Here is a 26576-nt window from a genome sequence, read left to right as displayed (position 1 = left end):
AGAGGAATCGAAACTGGGTCGGCCGGGTTGGCCACATTCAAGGCAAATACCCTACCATTGTGCTATCGCTCCAGCCTATATATATATATATATGTATATGTATATATGTATATATATACACACACACACGTGTGTGTGTGTATAAAAGATAAAATTGTGCAATTTGCTGTTGCATGGAAGGAACTGGAGAGTATTATGCGAGTGGAGTTAGCTAGAGGGGGAGAAAGCAACACAGACTGATCGTCATATTTGGTATATAAAACACCGGGAGGTTGATGAGGGGAAAGAACAATTCTACCAATTGAAAGACATAGTTGAAGAGAACTATGTTTAAGTGTTACTTTGCAAATGATAAAAGTTATAATGATGAGGTCAGAAACGGCAGTTAGTAAAAGCAACTGACGTAGCTATCTTTGCTGTTTTACCAAAACATTTAGTTCAAAGTTTTATTATGCTAGTGAATTAGCTAGTATGTTCCTTAACTATTATTTTATTGTTTTGAAGCTTTAGTTTGTTTTTTTCCTGTTTGTTTTTGGGCCACATCCAGTGATGCTCAGGGATTTCTCCTGGCTCTGCGCTCAAGAATTTCTCCTGGCAGTGTTGGGGGTAATATATGGGGTCATGGGGATTGAACCTGGAAGGCCCCTATGCAAGGCAATAAACCTACCTGCTGTACTTCCTTTCTAATCCCACTGTTTTGTATTAATGTTGTTGATTAAATTTTCCTTTAACTTGATAATTTTTTGTTTGTTTTGGTTTTGGGCCTCACCTGGCCAGGTAACCTCAGCGGTTTTTCATTTCATTTCATTTCATCATCCTGTTATTCGTCGATTGCCTCGAGCAGGCCCCAGTAACGTCTCTTTCATCCTAGCCCTGAGATTATATTCAAGGCTATTTAGGAATAACCTCAGCGGTTATTCCTGGTTTATCTCTTATTGCTGGCTCTGTCTTGGTAATTACTCCTGGTGGTACTCAGGGGATCATGTGGGATGTAGGGGATGGAACCCAGGTTAGCTGCATGCATGACAAATGCACTACCTGCTGTTGAATCTTTCTGGCCCCTAAATAAGAATTTTTTTATTATTAGAATGTATAACGTGGTGACTTTTATGTTAATGTTTTTGGAAATAGGTGTATTACCGAGTTTTCTCAAAACAAGTTTTGAATCTGTTTAGATTTCCTCTGGTGAATACATTCAGATGTCTGGCCGTGCTGGAAGGAGGGGAATGGATGATAGAGGAATTGTAATTCTTATGGTGGACGAAAAGATGAGCCCAACGATTGGAAAACAACTGCTTAAGGTAATGGAGTCAAGGTCCTGTTTCTTCAGGAGGAATTTTGAGAAACATGTTTCAGAAGTTACTTCAGAAGTAGTTGAGTCAGTTTAGGTACTTTTCTAAGTAGATCTAAGTAGGTGGGTTAATATACTAACCTGTACTTTCTGTTGTGGCATAATGGAAGCAATATGAAGACTCTCAAAGAAGACAGAAGCATTTGCTTTACAATTCTCAAGTTTAAGATTCCTCTAATACCTGCCACCTTCTTTGTGCAAATTGCTTTTACTAATAGAGCAAGAATAGGGCATTCAGGCAGAATTTGAGGAAGCAAACTGCCTCAAATTTACCTTTTGCAAGGCTAGATAAATATATTCTGTAATCCACCATTGCGTTTCTTGGGGGTTATAAACATTCCAGTAATAAATTTTAAAAAATTGAGTTTTATTGCATATTTGCCTATTCATTTTACTTTCTTAGTATTTTTGCTTAAGATTTTTCTTTTGTTTTCAACCACTTCTCAAGGAATTTTGACTGGGTTCCTTTTTTTTTTAACTTCCCATTTGATTTGAAATTATTAAATCCTCAGAATAAGATATTAAAATAGAAAAACTTAACATTAAGTAAAAGTATAAAATTAACTTATCATTTTATGTACTGAAATTAAGATAAATCTTGGCAACAAAAAACAGTATTGAAGAATACCATACAGTCCTTCAATTTTTTCTGGTTTTGCTGTTTTGTTTTAATGAGTTATACTTGGAAAGTGAGTTAAGGTTCATGTAACTAGTGTGACATTTAGAATCATTGAATTTAGGATACTCGAATAAGAAGATGCTGTTACACCAGTTGAACAGTTTTATGTTGAGACTATCCTGGGCTCAAATGAGTGCTGTATCATAATGCCATGTTGAGTTTCAGGTGACTGACAATTTAGAAAACTGTCTTCTGTGGTAGTTGGGAATATAAACAGTGGAATTTCATGTTAGAAATAAGTGTCATATTAAAGATAACTGAAAAGGAAAGTATTTTTCTTCAGTATCTAGTCTAAATCTTAGTAACTTACAGGTTTATTTCACTTAACTTTTTAGTGCAAATTTTTTTTTTCTTTTTGGGTCACACCCCGTGATGCTCAGGGGTCACTCCTGGCTCATGCACTCAGGAATCACCCCTGGCGGTGCTCGGGGGACCTTATGGGATGCTGGGAATCGAACCTGTGTCGGCCATGTTGACTGCATGCAAGGCAAACGCCCTACCCGCTGTGCTATCGCTCTAGCCCCAGTGCAAATTTATTAAAGTTACTTTCATCATTATTTAGGGATTCAAGATGATGTAGGAATGGCCATCTTGAACGTTATCAGTTGCTGTGAGAAAAAAGAAAAATGACTTTTCAGGGCTAGAGCATAGTACAGTGAGTAGGGCTTGTCTTGTGTGTGGCTAATCTGGTTTTCATCCCTGCACCTCTCATGGTTCCCCAGCCACCATCAGGAGTGATCCCTGAGTGCAGAGCAAGGAGTAAGTTCTGGGCACCACTGAGTGTGACTCAGAAAGAGCGAAAGATGATTTTTCAAACCAGTTATTAAATCTTTGATCCCAGAATAACATCACATCCTGCGCTATAGCTTATTTGCCCTTCACACAAAGGGTGGAGTAAGGAGAAACTAGGTGTGATCCTGTCAGGTACTTACCTAGAAGGCAGAGAGCTAAACATAGTTGGCAAATAGTACATCATTCCCTGTGTATTATTTACTAAGTTTTTTTCCCTTTGCTTTAACAAATATAATCTACCTTAGCACTTTTTTATTGATTATTTAAAGTAGGGCACCAACTATATTTTTTTAACATAATATTAAAAGAAATACATAGCATGTACTTTAACAAATTATCAAGCAGTTTAGCAGATCAGCAATATTTTTGTAAATTTATTTGAAAAAAATCTACAACATTGATTTTCGTTTTTCTGTTAGGGCTCAGCTGATCCTCTTAATAGTGCTTTTCATCTGACCTACAACATGGTGTTGAACCTACTACGTGTAGAGGAAATTAATCCTGAGTACATGTTGGAAAAGTCCTTTTATCAATTCCAGCATTATAGAGCAATTCCAGGAGTGGTCGAGAGTAAGTATAACATTATAAACCAAACCTTACTGGTTGCTTTGCCTGTTGTGTTTTTTTCTTTAAATTAAAATACATATATATTTTTTTTTTTTTCTAAATTTGGTCTTTGAATAATTAGTAAGAACTTTAGTTTGGTCGTTATAACCAACTAAAACATTTTGTGAAAAAGCCAGTCGGGCCTCTGGTAGAACTTTCTGCAGTGGTAGACATGTTCTGTGTGCAATTAGGTACAGAGTCACTAGCCATTGGTGACTCCTGAGCATTTGAAATGTTGCTAATATGGTTAAGGATCTAGTTTCCCTTTATTTAACAAATTTAAATAGCCATCTATGACTTGTTTTTTCTCAATATTAATACTGGATATAGCGATAGCACAGCAGTAGGGAGTTTGCCTTGCGCGCAGCCGGCCTGGCTGAGCCGGGTTCAATTCCTCTGCCCCTCTCGTAGAGCCCGGCAAGCTACCGAGAATATCTTGCCCGCACGGCAAAGCCTGGCAAGCTACCCATGACGTATTTAATATGCCAAACACAGTAACAAGTCTCACGATGAGCCCACTTGAGCAAATTGATGAATAGCGGGAGGACCGTGACCGTGATATCCAACATAAATACTTTCAATAATCACATAAAGTTAGTGCTGTTTTGAACTATGTAGATCTAGAATTCCCAGAGTTGTATCACCATCCATAGAAGAAAACTATGATACTATTTGCTATGACTTTGGACCCACTTGGAGGATTTAAGGTTTACTTTGAAACTTTAGAAAGAAATAAGAGAAAATGACGTTTTGGGAAGAAGAGTGACACCCAGTGGTGCTCAGCACGTTCCTGGCTCTGCTTTAAGGATCATTCCTGGTGGGGCTCAAGGAACCCCATGGGAGGCCAGATACTAAACCTGGGTCAAGCATGTGCAAGGCTAGCACCCTAACTGCTGGACTATTGCTCCAGCCCCAAGAGAAAATGAATCTTAATGGAGAAGAAACAGATGGACGATGTACGGTTCAGTCCCTGGCTCCCCTTATGGTCCCTCAAGCACCACCAGAATGATTCCAAGTGCAGAGCCAGGAGTATGCCCTGTGAACTGTCAGCCTTGGCTCCCCCCAAAAAAATAGAAGACAAGGGTTTCTCAGAAATTTTTCTTAAACTTCTGTTCTGTGGAAAGTGACTATTTCCTATAGAAGTAACTGGAAAAAATATACATCTTCAGAATAATTTATGTGAAGAACATAATTTTTTAATATTACATATTTGTTTTTAACAGAGGTAAAGAATTCAGAAGAACAGTATAATAAAATAGTAATACCAAATGAAGAAAGTGTGGTTATCTATTATAAAATTAGACAGCAGCTGGCCAAACTTGGTAAAGAAATTGAAGAATATATTCATAAACCTAAATACTGCTTACCATTTCTGCAACCAGGTCGTCTGGTAAAGGTATGTGGTTTAATAACTTTTTTGGGATAAAGATTAAAGTAATTTCTTCTTAGTAAAGTGCCTTCTTCTATAGTACTGTAGCACTGTCCTCCCGTTCATCGATTTGCTTGAGCGGACACCAGTACCGTCTCCATTGTGAGACTTGTTACTGTTTTTGCCATATCGAATACACCACAGGGAGCTTGCCAGACTCTGCCAAGCGGGATACTCTCGGTGGCTTGCGGGGCTCTCTGAGAGCGACAGAGGAATTGAGCCCAGGTCGGCTGCGTGTAAGGGAAACGCTCTACCTGCTGTGCTATCACTCCAGCCCAGCTTTCTTCTGTAGATATAAATATAATATAATTGATTTATATTGCCTCTCTTACTACACCTGTTTCATATGTGAAACATTTTGTTCTTTTTCGGGGTTGGGGCTAGAGTTGGCAGTGCCCAGGCATTACTCCTAGCTCTACAGTCAGGAGTCACTCCTGTCTGCTCAGAGGACCATATGGGATGCCTGGCTCCAATCCAGGTCAGACACATGCAAGGCAAGTATCTTACTTGCTGTACTAGTTCGCCAGCCCTTCACATGTAAAACATTTTAACCCCCTGGTTCTTATTTTGTGGAGAAGAATAAAAATAGTGTGCACATTAACAAATAAAAGCTATTACTAATTATGAAATGATATTTAAAAATAAGGCAACATTTAATCTGGAATGAATTCACCAGCTGTGAAAGTGTTCTGATATTCTCAGAACAGACATACCATTGCTTTTTTAACTTTAATTTAATTTAATTTTTTTATTTCTCTTAGTGCTATGCTAGAGTTTTATGAAATTTGTTATTTTTTTTCGTAGGGTTAAAATATATACTTAAAAATTTGTAATTTTTTAAAATGATATTGTAAGTAACAAAGTATTTGTCCTTAGTTTAACAGTGACCTTTTTGTTTTTAATTGGTAGTTGGGTTTTTTAATCGGTGTTACGGGGTTGGGCTCTGGTCACAGTCACAGTCCTCCCGTTGTTCATTGATTTGCTCGAGCGGGCCCAGTAACATTGTGACTTGTTACTGTTTTTGGCATATCGAATATGTCGTGGGGAGCTTGCCAGGCTTTTCCGTGCGGGCGAGATACTCTCGGTAGCTTGTCGGGCTCTCCGAGAGGGGCGGAGGAATGGAACTCGGGTCAGCTATGTTGGCTGCGTGCAAGGCAAACGCCCTACCCACTGTGCTATCGCTCCAGCCCCGGGCTCTGGTAGTTAGTGCTTATTTTATGTGTCTATGCTCAGGTATCACTCCTGTTGAGGCTCAGGGACCCATATCGGGTACAAGAACTGAACCGAGGTCTGCAGCAAGCAAAGCAAGTTCTTTACCCACTTAACTATCTCTCTGGCCCAGAGCAATTCCATCTTGTCTTCTTAAATATTGTTTCTTTTATTTAATTTTTTTGTCGTTTAGGCCACCCGTTGTTGTGCTTAGGGCTTACTCTTGGCAGCGCTAGGGTACTATCTGTGGTGCTAGGACTCAAACCGGTACAAGGCAAGTGTTTTACCTGCTGTGTCATCTCTTGGGCCCTGATGTTTTTATGTTTATGCTTTTTATTTCTTTTGGTACTTGTTGGAGTGACAAGGTTATTACTTTCTCATTGTTGTTGCTTCTGTCAGGAAGTCATGCTACCTGGTTGTGTGTCTTCTTTTTGGTGGTCAGACTTGAACATAATGCAGCATCTGTTTTGTTTTTGCTTTTTGGGCCACACACCATGGAGCTCGGGGTCTTATTTTTGGTTCTGTACTTCAGGCATCATTCCTGGCAGCAATCAGGGGTCTATATGTTGTGCTGGGGATCAAACCCCGGTTACTGCGGGCAAGGCAAGCACCCTACCTGCTGCACTATCTCCTGCCCTACACGGCATATCTAATTGTGGTCTACTGAGTTGAGGCTATACCTTCGTTCCAGCTTTTCTTCATGCATATGTATCAGAAAGGACTAGTTGTATTCAAAACATGAAGACCGTGAACTTAAAATTGGCGTACTTTATAACTCAAAATTAGCACCTTCTGATTTACTTCAGTCTGTTGTGCTTGAATATCCAACACCCTTTTTGCTTCTAGCCATCACAATACGTTGTAATTTAATTAACTTTGCATGTTGGGGTCATTTCTGGGCTCTTTGGCTGGAACTGTTTGTTCAGAATATATTTTATTTGGAAATATAGTGTATTATTGGCCTCTAGTGACGTGAAAGTCTAATCTCTCTTTTTGGGGGTAAGGTTAGGAGTCATACTTTGCTGTTTTCAGGACTTATTTCTGCCTCTGCTCACATGTCACTCCTGGTGGGGCTGAGGGCCGTCTGGAGCGCTGGAAATCAAACCCTGGTTGGCTGTGAGCAGGACAAGTACCTTACTTGCTGTACTATCTCTTGAGCCCTGTATATAAATACCTTACTGTCCTTTTTGTTCTTGCAGGTAAAGAATGAAGGAGATGATTTTGGCTGGGGAGTAGTAGTAAATTTCTCCAAAAAGTCAAATGTTAAAGTAAGTTAATTATATAAAAATTGGGGCAGGGTGGCAGTTGGGCCATACCCATGTTGTTGGTTTGCCTGGAGGCACACTCCAAGCACTTAAGTGCAGTATGTTGTGGATGTGCCTGAGGCGAACTTTGAGTGCAGTGCCAAACAGAAGAAATTAAGGAATTGAAAAGAAATTAGATCTGGTCAGTTATACTAATTCTCTCTAAATGAAAACATTAATAACTTAAGGCTTAGTAACTATTAACTTACTTTTGGATGTCATGAATATATAAAAATAGTACTTATGAATCAAGGGTGATTTTGTTTTTTAAGATGAGGGACTATTCAAAGTTAAATTAGCCAATCCTATCTGTGTTTCGTTTATTTAAGTGCATTATACACAAGCCATTGCCAATAAGTGATCTCATGCCTTTTGTATTTTCATGCTTATTTTCCCTTACCTGTAAAATGAAGGGCTTAGATGTAGCATCTCTTTTCATTTGGACTGTTTTGTGCTTCTGCTGTTACTAATTTCTTTTCATTCATGTATGGGTTAGGAATTCAGCATTGAGATGAAAATTAGTCCTGACATACTTGTTAATTATGAGTTATGTCCAAATCATTTTTTGTGGAGAAACACATAGCTTTGTAACAGGTCCTTTAATTAACAATTTATAATTAATTTCACTGATGTGGTGAAGAGTTACTGGAACATGCTTATGAATGAAGAGACAACTTTAATTTCATGAAACATATACTGTGCTCAGTTGTAAAGCCAAGTGCTAAAAACATGGATTATGCCAGTTCTTTAAGAATTGATAACATTATTTTATTTTTCCTAGCCTAATTCTGGTGAACTGGATCCTCTATATGTAGTTGAAGTACTTCTGCGCTGTAGCAAAGAGAGTCTGAAAAATTCAGCCACTGAGGCAGCAAAACCAGCTAAACCTGATGAGAAAGGAGAAATGCAGGTTTGTACTTTATTTTTCATTTCAAGATTTCAGATTTTTTCAGCAGCAAAAACAAAGAAAAAATATTTTAGATACTTTGTGGATTATTTATATTTACCAAATTCCTGAATGCTTATAATTTCTTATTGGGATCTTTAACTTGGATGTTTTCAAGGTACTTTGGGTCAAGCTAAAGACATCTAAAAATTTATGGAATGACTAATGAGTTCTGAACTTATCATTTGTAGAAAAAGTAAAGCGATGAAAGAAGAATTTTTAACTTTTCTATGAGACTGACTTTTATATGGATTATAAAAACGTTTTTAGGATGAGAAAATTTTACATTTTTATTCAGCCCTTTTGCTTACTGTATTCCCATGAGTAATGGTTGCAGTTGTTTGTGTCTTGGTAAATCAGGATTGTTACCAAAGTTTCGTTAGTTAAAATGAATTTAAATGTGATTTTATTTCAACTTATTTATTTTCGTTTTTGAGTCACACCAGGCGATGCTCAGGGGTATTTCCTGTCTCTGCAGTCAGGAATTACTTCTGACAGTGCTCAGGGACCATATGGAATGCTGGGAATCGAATACATGTCAGCCTTGTGCAAGGCTGAAGTATCACTCTGGCTTAAATGTGATTTTAATTAAATGAAAAAGCATTCACTTTACCAAATAAGACACTCATGGTATTTTTGAAAATGTCTCCCAGTTTTCTTCATGTGAAGGAAATAAGTAAAATAATTGTAGGTGAAACCTTATTTTAGAGATTCTCAGTATCTCTGAGGACTGTCATACTGGGATTTTAGGTTGTTTTTTTTTAATGTAGGAGTACTGCTATTTAAGCCATTGATTAAGCTAATTGAATTGGGCATGATTTCCATGATTTTAGATTTTTTTAAACATTGGTTTAAAAATTTAACTAGGTTTTTTTTTTTTTAGTTGTTTTTGGGTTTTGGACCATACTTTGTGGTGCTCAGGGCTTCCTTTTGAATCTACACAGGAATCACTCCTGGAGCGCCAGGATCCAACCTGGGTCAGCTACTTGGAAATATCCTACCTGTTATAATCACTCCAGCCCCCCAAATTAGCTATGTCTTTTAAAGGAAATGTCATAATATTTATTATAATTAATTGCATTTTGTAGAAAATGGTCTGCTACTGAAAGCATCATCTGCTGCTATTTTGATTGATACATCATCATGAGATTCAGAGGTGACAGTAAAGACTGTTCATTAGGAAACATCCTAAGAGAATTATTTTTACATAGAATTCTGAGTAACAGCTTCAGTTTGTTTTTTAATTTTCACAACTTTCCCACACTGAACTATTAAGTGATTTTTTTCTTAATATGTGTTTACCAGTTGATATTTACCTATAAATGAAGTTGCAAGTTCTACAATTTAGTTTGTTTACTGTAACCAGTTACTGTACTTTGGAATGGTATATTTGTGGCATACATATTAGCCTTTTCTTATTGTAGTCACTAATAATAAGAGTTTAGATTCTTTTTTGAAGAATATTATCTAATGACTGATTTCATGGGGTTTCATTGAAACCTATTTCTTGTCTTTATCTGCTCTAAGGTCAGATTTTATTAAACATAGAACTGAACCTATTGTTTTACTTTAAAATTCTGAAAAGTATTATAGTACGTTATCAAGATATAATTCAGTTGTCACCAGCTTTTGTTCATGACTGCTTTCTAAAATGACTTTTCTTTTGATTTATGAAGTAGTATTTGTGAACTTACTTTTTCAGAAAAATTACATGTTGTAGAATATAGCCAACTTTGGTTCACAGTTTATTATCAGTGGTTGGCACTTTTGCACGCTGGTGTTCTAATGCTAGTATTTTTGTCAACGTTGCTTTACCAGCTTTAAATATAAACTGAGCACTGCTATTGGTCTCTTCATAAATATCAGAGATCTTAATAATAGATACAGATGTCAGGAAGACCATAATTATAAGGTTTGGGTGATTTGGGTAAAAATGTCTACAAAAGCATATGGTGAAAAAAAGACAATAGGTTAGTTATATATAATATTTACTTAAGAGTTAGAATACTCTTTAATAGTTTGTATAGAATGTACATAAACTCTTAATAATTGAAAAAAAATTTTTTTTTAAGAATTGGGAAAATCTTACTGGGAAAATTTAGCAGACCATTCATTGTGTCTATTTTTCAGATGGAAAGTTGTGATTTTCATCTTTACATGATGTATACTTTCTCCATTTAAAAATATCTACATTTTCTACCTTATCATTATTTAACTATTACTTGCCATTTATCTTTGATATCCTTGCTATTTTGTCCCTGTTTTATGCAGATTTATTGTCATCATTATTATATTGTGTTTAAAAGGTATTGTATTTTTTAATTGCACTATATCAAAGTATTTTATATATGTTGTCTTTCCCTTACAATTGTTTAATGATATAGATAGACTTTTATCACCATTTTTTTTTCTTTTTGGGTCACACCCGTCGATGCACAGGGGTTACTCCTGGCTCATGCACTCAGGAATTACTCCTGGCGGTGCCCAGGGGACCATATGGGATGCTGGAATCGAACCCGGGTTGGCTGCATATAAGGCAAATGCCCTACCCGCTATGCTATCACTCCAGCCCGTATCACCATTTTTAAGGTGTGAGAAATGAAATAATGTGATTAGATGACTTACTTCAGGTCATACTGCTAGCTGTGGATAGAACTCAGATTTAGGACAAAAACACTTAGCTTGCTGGCTGTTAACATTTTCATAGTGCCTCATTACAAAACAGCCAGCAAGCTAAGTGTTTTTGTCAGTAGACAGTTGTTTTAGTCCATGATGGTAAGTGGAAAGGTAGTTTTAGGAGACAACATGCTGGTGTATTTGGACTGATGAAGAATCCCTTCAGTTTGAAGAACCTTGTGAAATGTATAGGGTGCAGAATGGCATATTGGATGATGAAGCAAAGATACTAATAGAAGGAAAATGCATGGAATAAAGTTTATAGAGATAGGTTTGACTTTATAAATGCATTAATTTTAGTTAATTCAACAAATTTGCTCTTAAGAGAACACCATATCAGACTTTTTGGTCTCACTGAAATACCAAGTTGATAAGGGTATTCAGGAACACCCTGAAGATTCTACAGTTCAAAGAGTTTATGAATAGTTAACTATGTACAGAGTGCTGTCTGTGTGTGTACGTATAATTTCCTAAGAAAGGACAGAAGAGGGAATAATCAATCCTACTAGGTTTTCAGAAAGTCATTGAAAAGTTGTTTATTGACTTAATCATTTACAATATTTATGGAATTTCAGGAGTTTAGTGTCATAGTTCTCACATGTTGTAAATGCAGTTTAAATATCAAGATAAGTTTAGAAAATGTTGGAATTTGAAAATGTGCAAGTTTGATTATAATATATAATTCATTTATTGGTAGGTTGTTCCAGTTTTGGTACATCTTCTGTCTGCTATTAGCAGTGTTAGACTTTACATTCCTAAAGACCTTCGACCAGTGGACAATAGACAGAGTGTTCTAAAATCAATACAGGTATTTATGCATGTTGATTTTCATGAATTAAATATAATTCAGTGGGTATAAGAATTGTTTTAAATGACACCATTGGAATGTATATCAATATGTTGTTTTTTTCTTAGGGTAACTATAAACACTGCCAAAAATGGTAGGTTTTTTCTTTTTTCCTAGTAAAAATAGTAGCAGCAGATCTAATAATGTAGATAATGGACAGTAAAATAGGTTGTCATCTCTTTGACTCATGAAAGCACCTAATAGATATATGAAATGTTTGAAATGTTTTTTATATATAATTATGTGAATGCTTTAAAAGCCTTGCTTTTTTTTTGGAGGGGGGTTGCACCTAACGATGTTCAGTTACTCCTGGTTCCGTACTCAGGAATTACTCCTGGTAGTGCTTGGGGGACCATCTGGGATGCTGAGGATTGAACCTGGGTTGGCTCTGTGCAAGGCAAATGCCGTTCCTGCTGTACTATCGCTCCAACCCCTCATATCAGTATAGTTAATATGAGAAACTATGACTTGAAAATTTTTTTCTTAGTAGAAATAAAGGGACTTGATTTTTTCCATAAGGATTGGAATAGAATTTATTATGTAGGATAGGCTCTTAGCTGGAATTTTAGGGGGGGAATAATAAACAGAATGTTTTCGGTATAAAATAGAAAGTTTTTGGTTTTGGTATTGGGGCCACACCCAGCAGTGCTCAGGGCTTACTCTTTGGTTCTGCATTCAGGGATCACTTCTGGCAGTCTTGGGAGAACCATATGGGGTGAAGGGGATCAGATCCAGGTCAGCAATCTGCAAAAGGGAAATGCCCTACCCTTTGTACGATTCCTCCACCCCAGAACATAGAAAAGTTTAAGCTGTAGCCCTAGGTGGGTTTCTTGAATACTCTTGAAAGTCTTGTAATATTTCCTTTTTAAAAAGTTATAGTTTAGGTATCATGTTTGCATACCATTAATATTTATGGTATTAGATGTACAAGTTACCGTATCTCCCCCCCCACCCCCACACACACACACACACCACCACCAAAGTGGCCAGAACTTTCCGCAGCAATGTCCTCCTGTCCTCTTTGGTCTGCCTCTTATTTTCTCCCCATCTCTTCCTCCACTGGTTGGTAATCAGAGTTGGATAATTCAACTGGTCATTGTTCAGTACTTTCTATTCTCTTATGGCTAACCTTTCCTTTTGGAAAAAATCGTTTTTTTAAAAAACTTAAGACCTTAAAAGTTTCCTAAAATCGTTTCTAAAATCGTTTTTTTAAAAAACTTAAGACCTTAAAAGTTTCCTAGGGGGATATTTGCCTGCAGTTAGCTATCCCTTCCCTGAATGCATATGCTTACGATATTTAACAGTTAAATCAGTTTATTAGTAGAGATCTGGGTTCTTTGAGTTCTTTAAACTTCTCAAAGTTTATACTTTTAGAATTATTTTCCCTAGGAATCAGACCCAAGTAAATAATCAGAAAATTGAAAACATAATTAGATACTTTACCAAGGTTCAGTGCAGGTTTACTTATGATAGCAAGAAGTTTCAACAACCTAATTATACAATAATGGGTTTATAATTAAGTTGGGCCATATCCAGAACTAGAATTATTAGGAAATTGTAATAGATTGCTGTATCATTTAATTTGAGTATTGGGTTTCAGAAGGAGTTTTCAAAAATAAGTGTAGGTGCTGAGGATGTGATTTCAAGGTTAAAGCACATACGTTGCATGTAGGTTGCCTGTAGGAGCCCTGTGTTTGATTGAGCTTTGACACCAGGTGATCCCCAGCACATTGGAGAGTGACTCCCAAACCTTATAGGTGTGACCTCCAAACAGAAATAAAACAAAATAATAAATATGATGGGAAAATACCTTGTAGTTTAAGTGGAAAAGATTAAATTATATATGGCATCCTTTTCATATGTTTATGTTTTTATATTAAAACAATTTAAAAGGAAAATGTTTACTAAAGTTTTAATTTTGTCTCTTAAGATGAGTAATAAATTTTAATTTTCTTTTTTTTCCCAGGAAGTTCAAAAACGTTTTCCTGATGGTGTTCCTTTATTAGACCCTATTGATGATATGGGCATTCAAGATCAAGGACTGAAAAAAGTCATTCAGAAAGTAGAAGCTTTTGAGCATCGAATGTATTCTCACCCACTTCACAATGATCCAAATTTAGAAACTGTATATACACTTTGTGAAAAAAAGGCACAGGTATGGCAGAAGCATTATCATAAAATTCTATGTATTTTACTAAAAAAATGAGTAATTTTAATTTTCTTTTTGCATTTTGGGTTCATCAGTTAAAATAGAAAAATGTCTTTTTTGTTTTGTTTTTTTTTTGCGGGGGGGCACATCCAGATTTATCTTGGCTCTGTGCTAAGAGTGACCCCCGGCAGTGTTCAGGGAATTCAACTTTAGGTGACTGGGGGAAATTGGAGCCAGAGTTGTGCCATGATGCATATAAGACAAAGTGCCTTACCCTCTGTATTCTCTGTCCAGCCCCTTGTCTTCATTTTTTTTTTTTTGGTTTGTTTTGTTTTAAGGCTTCTAATACTTAAAATAGAAGTGGTGGTAATTAACAATTTGTCTTATTTCTGATTTAAGAGAAAGCTTTCAGTTTTTTAGCATTGAGTGTATTAGCTGTGGGTTTATAGTTTTTGCCCTTTAGTATTTTGAAGCATATTCCTGTTTACACCAGTTTTTTTTATTTGTATATTGAATTTTTTTTAATTATTTATTTATTGAATCACTGTGGGAAAAGTTACAGAGCTTTCAGGTTTAGGTCTCAGTCATGCAAATATCAAACACATTTCCCTTTACCAATACTTATTTTTTACCACGAACCCCAATAGAACCCACCTCCCACCCCTCCCAATTTCCTGTGAGACAGATGAGTTCTAGTTAATACTCTATCTACTTTGACTAGATTCATTGTTTCGATAAAAGATGCACCATTATTATTTAGAGTTTACCACCCCCCCCCACCCCCCACCAAAGCAGACATGCTGAAAAAGCGTTGTGAAATGATTTGCTTTCTACAGCTGGGTTTAAGAATTAAATGTTGTCGCGTGGCCGCGGTTTACTCCGAGGTATTCCATATGATGTCCTGATCCTGAGCATCTCTGTGTGTGACCTAAAAACTTAAAAAAAAAAATCACAACACAGAAGCTTGATGTAGTTGGGAGAGATTTTTTATTCTTGCTTCTCTCTATTATTGTGGTTGATATGTTGAGGCTTTCTGTTTGTTTTAATTCTGGTAGCCTATTTCTGTAATATATCCTTTCATTTTCTCTGGTATTTTTTTCCTCTTTAGACCAAAATTACATTCATTCTCAGTAGTCCATCCAGGGCTGGAGCGATAGCACAGCGGGTAGGGTGTTTGCCTTGCATGCAACCAACCGAACCGACCTGGGTTTGATTCCTCCGCCCCTCTCACAGAGCCTGGCAAGCTACCAAGAGTATCTCACCTGCATGGCAAAGCCTCGTAAGCTACCTGTGACGTATTCGATATGCCAAACACAGTAACAAGTGTCACAATGGAGATGTTACTGGGCCCTCTCGAGTAAATCGATGAACAATGGGAAGACAGTGACAGTCAATCCAGTACCATATAGAAAATCTCAATCTTCTGCAATTTTTTAATGTCCAGGGTTTCCATAAACTCTGTAATTTTGTCTTCAGTTTCATGACAAATCTGTATTCTGAAGTAACTGTTGGTCTTTTTGCCCTTCATATTTCTCTGATCATAAGACATTAAGAACAAATGCAAATTGTTCACAGTTAAAGTTCTACCTTTTATAACATGGTTAGCAAGGAAGTTTGCTCACTTGTGGCATATAATTTTCTAAAATTACCAGAATTAATCTGAACATATAATAATCTTTAGGGTTTACATACAATTTTTGGATACCTACAGTTTTCTCAATGGTATATATAAGATTGATTGATTTATAATTGTTCATAGTATCCTCTCAATCTTTTGTGTCTCTATGGATCTGTTTTAATTCTTCCTTTTATTTCTGATTCTCTTAGCACTTGTTGTTCTTTATAAGTCTAAAGTTTTATAACTATTTTGTTTGATTATTATATTCTTTGAACTATTGTTTCACTTGTTCATTGTGTCATTTCTTTGGTTGTAAGATTAAATTTTGTGATTTTTTTTCAGGGCCAGGATAAATTGCAGTAGTTAGGGAACTTGCTTACCATGTGTCTGACCTGTGTTTGTTCCTGGTACCACATGGTCCCTGGAGCATCACTGGGTTGATGACCTGGTAGCTGTGGCACTGCAGGACTTGAACAGCAAGTATTTATGTTTATAGGCCCTTAAGCTGACCCATTGGCCTGGTTAGCCAAATGGGCCCCCAGACCACTTGAGTACCACTTAGGAGCTCCCTTAACCTGGCCCCCGTTTTTGTATGTGATTTTTCTTGTTTACAAAGACCTATTTTGCTATTTAGTTTTGCTTTTGCTGCATTGCCATAAGTTCTGATAATTTTGTTTTCATTTTTGTCATGTGTTTTAAAATTTCTGCTCTAATTTATCGTTGACTGCTGAGAAGCATATTGTTTGGCCTTCACTTGTTTGAGGGTTTTTTTTTTTTTTTTTTTGCTTTTCATGGTTTTCTTTTTGTTTTTCATTTGCTTTCCTTTTTCGCTTTTTTAATTATATACCATTCTTACCAGAAAAAATGGAATAATCTTAAGTTTATTGATAATTGCCTTGTGTCTGTCTTTGAAAATATTTTATGTACACTTGAGAAAAATATGACTTCATCTGTCCTGAGAAGAAGTGTTCTATAAATACATAGTGACCCCCAACTCTTCTTAGTCATTTTAGGCTGTTATTTCCTCTATTTGCTGATTGTCATGGTTGTAAGCAGAGGTTTTTGTTTGGTTGGAGGTTTTTTGGATTGTTCTTTTAGGCATACCTGGCAGTGCTCAGGGCTTTCTCATGACTCTGACCAACAGCTGCTCCTGCTGAGGCTTGGGGACCTTTAGTGCTGAAGATTGAAACTGGGTCAGCTGCTTATAAGACGCATGCCTTTTCCACTGTACTCTCTTGTTTGGCCACATAAGTCTGGTTTTGAAATTCCCTACTACTTTTGTATTGCTCTTAGTCTACTCTTTGTTTCTATTAATTATAACTGATACTCCTTTATTTGATGCATATGTATAATTAAGTATAGCTTCTTGAGTAAACCTTTAATCATTAGTCCATATATCCTTTCTCTTATGTTTCAGTGGAAATCTGTGTTATTTTAAATACAGGTGTATCTGCCTTAGGTGACCATTTGCTTATAAGATCCTTTTTCCAGTCTTTTTCTTTAAAGGTAAATCAAGATGTGTTTTTTGTAGGCAGCAAAAAATTTACACAAAAATGTAAGTAAGTAAGTACACACCTTAAATAAGTACACATCTCAGGGAGAGGTACATACTTCAAGGGTAAATGCAGGCAAAAAAGACTGAATTTTGTTTGATTAACCACTGGGTGCCTTTTAGTTGATGAATTCAGATCATTAACATTAGGTTTATTGTCTTTTTATATTATTGTGTTGTTGATCTATATACAATACAGTTACTTGATACTTTGATCAGAAAGCTTCTGGTAATTTCTAATATTATAAAGCTCTTTTTAAGAATCTCTAATATTAACTAATATGTGCTCATATTTATTAAAGCTTCAGGGTAAATATTTGGAGGATGAAGTGAAGTGTGCTGTAAGGTATTCTCACAGATTTTGTTTAATTTTATGATTAAATCCAAGTTTACTTCATTTTACTTCATATAGATTGCATTAGATATTAAATCTGCAAAGCGAGAACTTAAGAAAGCAAGAACTGTTCTGCAAATGGACGAACTGAAATGTCGCAAACGTGTTTTAAGGAGATTGGGATTTGCTACTTCTTCTGATGTCATAGAGATGAAAGGACGAGTGGCTTGTGAGATTAGCAGGTAAGACCTAGTTGTTCTACAAAACTGATTTTAAAGGAGATACTATATTTTAAATAGCACTGAATAGCACTGTCCTCCTGTTGTTCATCGATTGGCTGGAGCGGGCACCACTAACGTCTTCATTGTGAAACTTGTTAGTGTGTTGTGGGTTTTTTTTTGGCATATCGAATACGTCACGGGTAGCTTTCCAGGCTTTGCCGTGCCAGCGGAATACTCTCAGTAGCTTGCCAGGCTCTCCGAGAGGGCCGGAGAAATCCAACCCAGGTCAGCCGCATGCAAAGCAAACACCCTACCTGCTATGCTATCGGTCTGGCCTATATTTTAAAATAGTAGAGTATGGGGCTGGAGCGATAGCACTGTGGTAGGGTGTTTGCCTTGCACACAGCCAACATGGCCGACTCGAGTTCCGAGTATTTCGCCCACACGGCAACACCTGGCAAGCTACCCCTGATGTACTCAATATGCCAAACACAGTAACAATAAGTCTCATGATGGAGCCGTTACTGGGCCCGGAGCAAATCAATGAACAACGGGAGGACCAATATCTAACACAAACTTTGTTAGCATTTGCATGATGTTTTTTCTTCAATACGTTGTGAGATTGCTATGTAATTGTAATTGTTACACACATTTATAGTACATTTATAGTTCATACACAGTTCTACAGTTTATATATTTTTGTGTCCTTTGTGCGTGTATGTGTGTAAAATTTTTTCTACTTTGAAACTTAGTCCAGTAACTGTTTTCCTTTTGTAGGTTCCTCTTGATTTTATTAACACATTGGGCTAACGTATGTTATAGAACAGTTAAATATATACTGGCTATTTATATTTAAATGTACTGGCTATTTATATTTAAATGTTCTATAACATTTAAATATAAACCGTTTTAGTAATCTTCGTACATTAAAAGTCACCGTCCTGGAAACCTAATTTGAAACAGCATCATTCGCTCATTCTCTATATTGGTTTCTATTGGACAGAATTTCAGGAGGACAGGATGAATGAGTCTGACGCAGGTCTCATATGATTGGCATCATAGAATGAGAGTTTTTTGCTTTTGTTCAACTTAACCTTAATTGTTCACTATTTTGTTCACAATAGCCATAATTTTAAGCATTATTCTTGAGAGTCATAAAAGACAATTCTGCAAGTTGAGAGAACTGCAAACTTTATATGTACGTGGTTTCAGATATTCATGGTGAAGCTTTATTTCTAGTTTTTTCTTAATCATCTAATTGAGATATCACTCCAGTGCCTGAGAGACTAGAAAATAGAACTATTCTTGGCCACCAAAAGAGGGCAGTAATTGCCTCTTGCTATTACAGAAGGTTATACCATATATATTTTTTCACTTAGAAGAGCCAAAATGCAAAATCTTTGATGAAGTCTCTTTAACTTTAATTGTTAAATACTAATTCAAGAAAATGTCTTTTTTTTTACACCAGCACAGTACTTTTTTTTTAAGTTTGGCAATGGCACAAAAACCCAGTAACATATTAAACAAGTTAAAAAGTCAAATGCTAGAGAGTACTGGGAATTTTTTTATTTTTTTACATAATTAGTTTTAAGATTCTGAAAAGAAAGCAAAACAAGGGAGTTTGGCTTCTAAAAATACACCACAAATAAATACACATAGAAACATAATTTATCTTTACAAAAATTACAGCCAAGCAATAGAAAAGGATGTGAATAATGAAGATAATAACACATTTACCACATATGTCTCATACACCGAAATGCTATATCTGTATCTGTACTGTCAAGTGCCATGTGTAGAGAGCCAAGCAGAGTAAATTTAGGCTCATTCTGAGGTTAAGAAATATTTGAGAATTTAATGCTTATATGTAATAACATACTCAATTAAAACTTTCTATATAGCAAATTCTCTATCATGACAATATTTATTCTACTTACTCTGAGAAGTTGTCGTTTTTGTTGTCAATACAAAATTTTTGACCAATATCAAAGTTCAGGTAAAACAAAAATTGAAGACATTTTCTTGTATATGTGGCCGTTACAGGGGCATGATTGAATGTGAGAGAAAATATTTGATTTCACACCAAGTTTCTACTGAGCCTTGTCAAACCAAGTAGCTCAACTATAAGGCAAGAAAAATTAACCTTCCTAACAGAAATAGTGGGTCTTACCAAGTAAAGATAGTAGCTCAATCTTAGAGAAAAAACCACAATGACTCCTTACATACAAACATCTTAAACATTTGACATTGAAACAGACATCTAGAAATTACTTAACACAAGATAACGTTTTAAGTCATTGTAGCCAAATTTGTCTGTGATAAAGCTCAACTTTCCTGATATAGTAAAAAAACATAAAAATAGAAGTCTTAATCATTTACCTAAGATTAAATCTAGACTGCACTGTTAGTCTACTATGCCAAAAATAATTATGAAAATTATTTCTTTGTAATAATAAATGAATATAGAAATTAATTTGTTACATGTAGCTAGAATACGTGTAGTCATTGAAGAATGGAAACTATGACCTAAAATGCAGTTTCTGTTCATAGAGGTCTGTTCATAGAGGTACTGGTACATATCAAAATACATTATTTTCTCTAAAATCGACTTATTACTTTTCTTAATTATTCTGAATTAAGACCCAGCCATGACTAGATTTATTATTAAACACAACCACTATCCACACTGTACACACTTAAAAATTTTTTCCCTTTTTTATAATTTTATTTATTGAATCACTATGAGAGCAGTTACAAAGCTTTCGTGTTTAAGTCTCAGTCATACAATGAAACACCTGTCCCTTCACCAGTGCCCATTTTCCACCAAAAACCCCAGTCCCCCCCCCCATTCCACACCCTCCCCCTACCTGTTGGGCAGATGATTTTCACATTACACTCTCTCTTTGATTGCATTCAATAATTCGACACCAGACCCACCATTATTATTAGGGATTTTACCCCAACACTCAGATCTGCTGAAAAGGCAACAGTAGACAATTTGTTTTCTATTGCTGGTTATGAATAACATATGATGTTGCGTGTCCACAGTAGTGACCGTGCAATTTTGGGATTCTGCAATTTTAACCATTAAATCTGGAGGGATTTCAGCCAAAACCTGCTGGGTTCTGAGATTTGTTCCTGAGTCTCTTGGATCATGGCCTTTAAGCAGCTTGATCAGGAGCCAGAGAGGCCGTGTGTGGGCGGCGACTTGGGATCGCTTTGGGGCAGGGAGGAAAGGGCCAGCTCCACCGCCATCCCTCCAGGCCCTGCATTTCTCATCACTTGCAGGCCCAATCCTGACTGTCCAGTGACCTCTGGAGGATGGCGGCCACTTAAAAAAACTTTTATATACTTATTTTGGCTTTTTGGGTCAATTCTGGAGATGCTCAGGGGTTATTTCTCAGGAATAATGGTGGGTCTGCTCTCACAGTGTTTAGGGGACATAGGATGCTGGGGATTGAACCCTGGTCTGCTGTGTTCAAGGCAAATGCCCTACCTGCTGTACTATCACTCTGTTCACACTCTATTCACTATTGATTCAGTACTCACTCAAGGTAGAGAATTCAGCTGATCTGAATTCTCCCAATCTTATTGCAGGCATATGTAAAGAAAACAAATAACAACCTTTAAAAGACCATCACCATTTGGGGGTGGGAAGAATGGTTCTTTATTTGAATGTGTAGGATTTGGTATTTGCTAGAATGGGGCCTTAATATGAAGTGTGTTTTACATTTATTTTTTATGTAGTAATAAATGTAAGGACTGTGATCTTCTTTGCTAGTTAGTACTTTTCACTTCTCACTGATTTTTCATTATGGTCTAGTGATGTATTTTATTAAAAACTACATGTTTAGGATGAATGAGTACATATGTGTATTTTTATATTCTGACTTTTTTTTTTTGTGGTGGTATAGTGCTGATGAGCTCCTCCTAACTGAGATGATGTTTAATGGCCTTTTTAATGACCTGTCTGCTGAGCAGGCAACAGCACTACTCAGCTGTTTTGTGTTTCAAGAGAATGTGAGTTAATTAAATTCTTAATTTTAATGGATTAAAAATTTTTAATTTCTTAATGGACATGTTATTTAATACTGTTGCAGGTTTGTTTAAATAAAGGCCCCATCTGGAATGTATGGATGTAGTGCTGGGGATCAAACTTAGGGCTTCAGGCATGCTAAACGTGTACTCTACCACGTGAGCTATCTCTTGTCTTCATACAACTTTTTTAATTAAAAAAGGTTACTTGCAATTACATGGATGCATATATGTTAATTAGAAATAAGTGCAAGTTTAAACATAGAAAAATGGTATTAGGTAATTAAGTTAAGAGGCTGGAAACTATTACTCGGTGACTTTGGAGGAGGCCCAAGTTTGATACCTGCCACTCTGTGGACCCCTGAGCTCTCCTGGAATACTATTTACTTCAACCCTTGATGATACTTTAAAAAGAATGTTTTTAGCCAGAAATCAGAGTAAATATATTCGGGTACTTGTTAAAAAAATAAGTCTACTTGATAAATTAATCTGATACTAATTTCTATTTTTGGGTTTTTTTGGGGGGTCACACCCAGTTGTGCTCAGGGCTTACTCCTGAGAAAAAATTGTTATGTGGATGGACTTAGGAGGATTAGACCTCACTGATAGAATTTTGAGACTCAAAGGAGAGATGAGAGAACAAACTGCACATTCCTGGTGGAAGAGTATTGGTAGAATCATAATTAGCTTAATGCAACTAATTAGCACCAGTGCCTTTTACAAACAACTAGCAGAGAGAAAGTAAAAGTGGTATATAACTCTTGACCCTGAGCAGGTACATATAAAAGATTTAGCAGTCTTGTCATCTTTTTTCACTATAAAACTGATATTTTAGTAGTTTTAACATTTCTAATGTTCTAATTAAGAAAGTCACTGGCTTTTCACTACTAGGAAGGGCAATTTTGCAAACAATGAAACTCAGAATAAACTTTTTTTGGGTGGAGAATAAACTAGAATAAACTTTTTTTTCTGTAGTACTCCCTTTCTGGGTATGCCGAGGACCTGAGGATGCTGTGCTGTGGGGGCCCTGCAGTGCTAGGCAGTACCCAGGCCATCTCAGTATACTTGGGACCTCCAGAACTGCACCTCCGGAGGCCTGGAATATGTGTGCTGTGAGGGATCTAATCAGAGCCAGCTACAGTCAGGGCATGTGCCTTTCCCCTGTACTGTCTCTTCGACCCCTACTAGAAAGTTAACTATTCTCTGCTTGTCAAGAGAGCTAGAAATATCTGGGTAAAATAAAAATTATGGACATTATTTTTAATATTGTTTATTCCAGATTTTCATTTTCTTGACATTTAGGATTTGCCCGGAAGCCAAAACTTTCAAAATCACATTATGATAAAATAATTTATAACAATGTTTCTATAAATAAACTAGTATGTTTATATTTGCTCTCCCTCAGTTTCAGTTTTGGTCACAGTGTACTAGTTTAGTACATTTTAGAAATTTAACTGTAAATTTTTTTAAAAACAATAAGAGTATTAGAATTTAGGATGAAAGCAGTGGTAAACTTTAGTAAACATTTATAAATCCTTAATTTTAATAGCTAAAGTCATATGACTTGATATTAATGGGATAACATAAAGAAAACTTTTAAAGCAGATATATAGTGCAACTTAAATTAGGAGTTTTTCGTCTTATTTTCATTTTCTTTTTCAGTCAAGTGAGATGCCCAAATTGACAGAGCAGTTAGCAGGACCACTTCGTCAAATGCAGGTAAGAATTCTTTGAACTGCAAATTTCATTAATTGTAGGTAAAAATTATTTGACAGTTTGATTATAGTATTTTATTCATACACAGCTTTGTTAATGAATAAATATATCTTGATGTTAGTCATGTCATTTAATGCTGTTTTAATAGCCTTATGGTGGGTGGATTGTAGGGGATAGCTCTCAAAGCAGTGCTCCAGGGGTCCCAGGTAGAGGCCACTCCCAGAGATTCTTTGCCAACAGTTGGGTCATTTGTTCAATCTGAGGGCTCAAGGATGTGCTGGGGATTACTTGAGGTACCCTATTGGTGCTCAGGATCTTTCAGGGCCACCACATAGTGGTATTGGGGCACTTTAAGTATCTAGGGATTCTCGGGAGGCTCTGTGGTGCTGGGAATTGTCCTGGGCCAGCCACATGCAGGGCTTATGCCTTATACACTGTACTGTTTCTCCAGCCTCTGTGGTATTTATTTTAATAATTAAGTATTCTCACATACCCATGTAGTAAATTGTAAGAATTAATGTGATTGCAGAGTTAACCCTGCATTATCTATTTAGACTAGCAATAATTCATTGCCTGTGACATTTCCAAGGTATGAAGAATAGCATGTTGAGGAACTTGGATTCAAATTTCTTGGGGTTTTGTTTGGGGGGTGGGGGGGAGCAGTTTTGTTTTTTGGATGGGGGCCACACCCGACTGCTCAGGTGTTACTTTGGGTGGTGGTCAGGAAATCATAAGTCCTGCTGGGGATTAAACCTAGGTAGGCTGGCTGCATGCCAGGCAAGTGACTTTATTCCTGCATGCTTTTTTCAGCCCTTTGCTTATTTATTTTTTTAGTATAGTTTTCCTTTTTAGTTTAAAAGTTTTAAGTTTTGTTTTAAGAAATTATCTGGATTCCCAAAGCCACCTTTAGCTTATCATAACAATGTGTTGTTTTTGCTATTTTCTTTAGATAACCTAATTTTATCTACCTTTCTACATTAGAAAGACAGGGAAATACGAACTGTAAGATATTATGAGAGGATTGAAAAGGACCCTTCCATGAACATTTACCCCTAGGATCAGTAAGAAATTGAAACTTTGATTTACTCAGGAAGTCTTTACAGATCTAGGATTTTTAATTTTTAGATTACAAAGTAAAAAGTGAATCTAAATTTCTCACTTTGAGGAGAAAATTAAGGGTTTTTTTTTTTTTTAAAGTATTAGGGGTGCCAGAGAGAGTGAGAGTACAGGGTGTTAGATACTTGCCTTACATCTTGCCCACCCTGGTTTGAATCCATAACACCATATTCCCGAGCAGAGTCAGAAATAGTCCATCTACCAACAGATACAGCACCCTAGTAGGGTAGTTATGGGGGGAAACATTTTGCCATTGGATTTATACTTTTACTAAGTATGTCATTAATTTCTTTATTTTGTTAATGGAATGATTAAAGATGAAATGCTACCCTTGAATAGTTTTGAGTTAGGGTTTTTTTGTAGGAAAAGAAGTTAAAATAATGACCTTGATTCTGGTTTCTTAGTTAACTGCTTTAATGTAACAGGGAACGCTTGATCGCTAAGCAGTGGAACAGGCACTTTGGCTTCCTAGAACCAGAATGTTCAGATTGCAGGCATACTTCTAGAATGAACATGGGGCATTGTGGAATATTGACTCGGAGACCTATTGACAGAAGTATATAGGGGTTCATAAACAAGAAAACTAAAGTTTCTCTCTGTCTTCGAAGGAATGTGCTAAAAGAATTGCAAAAGTTTCAGCAGAAGCCAAATTGGAAATTGATGAGGAAAGTTATCTAAGCTCTTTTAAGCCTCACCTAATGGATGTAGTTTATACTTGGGCAACAGGAGCTACTTTTGCTCATATCTGCAAAATGACAGATGTCTTTGAAGGTATGATGAAATTTTGTTTTCATTCGCCTATTTCTGATGTGAGATCTACTTCTCTTTACATATTTCCTTGTGTAGAGAGAAAAATATTCTTATGTTATTGTAACTAAACAAGAACAATGATTAAATTCACAGTAGAAAAAGTAATCTTTTCCTTCTGTAGAGAAAAATTATTCACCTCAAATCCTTTTAATAAGCACATTATAAATTCTTAAAGGTACGAGTTTGTTATTCTGTGTCAGTGTCTGCAGTTACATAACAGGTTATCCTATCCCGGCAATTTTATATTTGTGTATTTCTCTTTTTGGATTTGTTTTTGGTAGAATTAAATGACTTTTACAATATAATTCCACTGAATCATAGAACTGAAAATACAGTCTGTCATGGCATTTCTAACAACAAATTGGACTTTAGTTAGAATATTACTTCAGCAGAAATTTAAGAGATTGGAAAATAAATGTTAACAGAAAAGAAATTTTAAAAGAATAAGGGCAAAGGAAATATACAAGTAATTATAAGTTGTAAGAAGTAAAGATTGTAATTACAGGTGTTCTTCATTACAAAGCACTGTACTGTAGCACTCTCCTCCCGTTATTCATCGATTTGCTTGAGCAGGCATGAGTAACGTCTCCACTGTGAGACTTGTTACTGTGTTTGGCATATCGAGTATGTCACAGGGAGTTTGCCACGCTATGCCATGCAGGCGAGATACTCTCAGTAGCTTGCTGGGCTCTCTGAGAGGGGTGGAAAAATCGAACCCAGGTTGACTGCGCTGGCCATGTGCAAGGCAAACGCCCTACCGCTGTGCTATCACTCCAGCCCTTCAAAATGTTTCACATATTTATAATGGTTTTTTTTTTGTTTGTTTGTTGTTTGTTTTAAACTGAGCTAGATTTTCTTTCATTAGTCTTAAAAATAAAAACAGGAGCTGGAGCAATAGCACAGCAGGGAGGGCAATTGCCTTGCACATGGCCAACCCAGGTTCAATTCCCAGCATCCCATATGGTCCCCCAGGCACCGCCAGGAGTAATTCCTGAGTGCAGAGCTAGGATTAATTCCTGAGCATGCTAGGTGTGAGACAAAAAGCTGAAAAAAAAAATCAGACCTTTTAGAGAATGTTATAAGAATATTTACGGCATGTACCATAGATTATAGATCTTTTTGGGGAGAAAACAAGTGATATTGTAATTCAATATGGCTGATATTTTAGACTAATAGATTACTGCAC

The 26576-nt window shown here is 36.3% G+C and overlaps 1 protein-coding gene across 1 annotated transcript in view; it reads left to right on the top strand.

Annotated features, from left to right (window-relative positions):
• The window catches only part of MTREX (Mtr4 exosome RNA helicase), a 66971-nt gene that overhangs the window by 29832 nt on the left and 10563 nt on the right, over nt 1-26576 (top strand). The window contains exons 15-25 of the mRNA XM_056112045.1: nt 1176-1301; nt 3242-3392; nt 4652-4824; nt 7266-7334; nt 8152-8280; nt 11690-11800; nt 13806-13994; nt 17571-17734; nt 21628-21733; nt 23411-23467; nt 25189-25351. Coding sequence (XP_055968020.1) covers nt 1176-1301; nt 3242-3392; nt 4652-4824; nt 7266-7334; nt 8152-8280; nt 11690-11800; nt 13806-13994; nt 17571-17734; nt 21628-21733; nt 23411-23467; nt 25189-25351 — 1438 coding nt within the window. The remainder of the gene's footprint in view (nt 1-1175; nt 1302-3241; nt 3393-4651; nt 4825-7265; nt 7335-8151; nt 8281-11689; nt 11801-13805; nt 13995-17570; nt 17735-21627; nt 21734-23410; nt 23468-25188; nt 25352-26576) is intronic.

This window comes from Sorex fumeus, unplaced genomic scaffold (genome assembly GCF_029834395.1).
Source record: "Sorex fumeus unplaced genomic scaffold, SorFum_2.1 ptg000015l, whole genome shotgun sequence".
In the NCBI taxonomy this organism is placed as follows: domain Eukaryota; kingdom Metazoa; phylum Chordata; class Mammalia; order Eulipotyphla; family Soricidae; genus Sorex; species Sorex fumeus.
The sequence above is the reverse complement of the archived record's forward strand: the minus strand, read 5'-3'. Positions and strand labels throughout refer to the sequence as shown.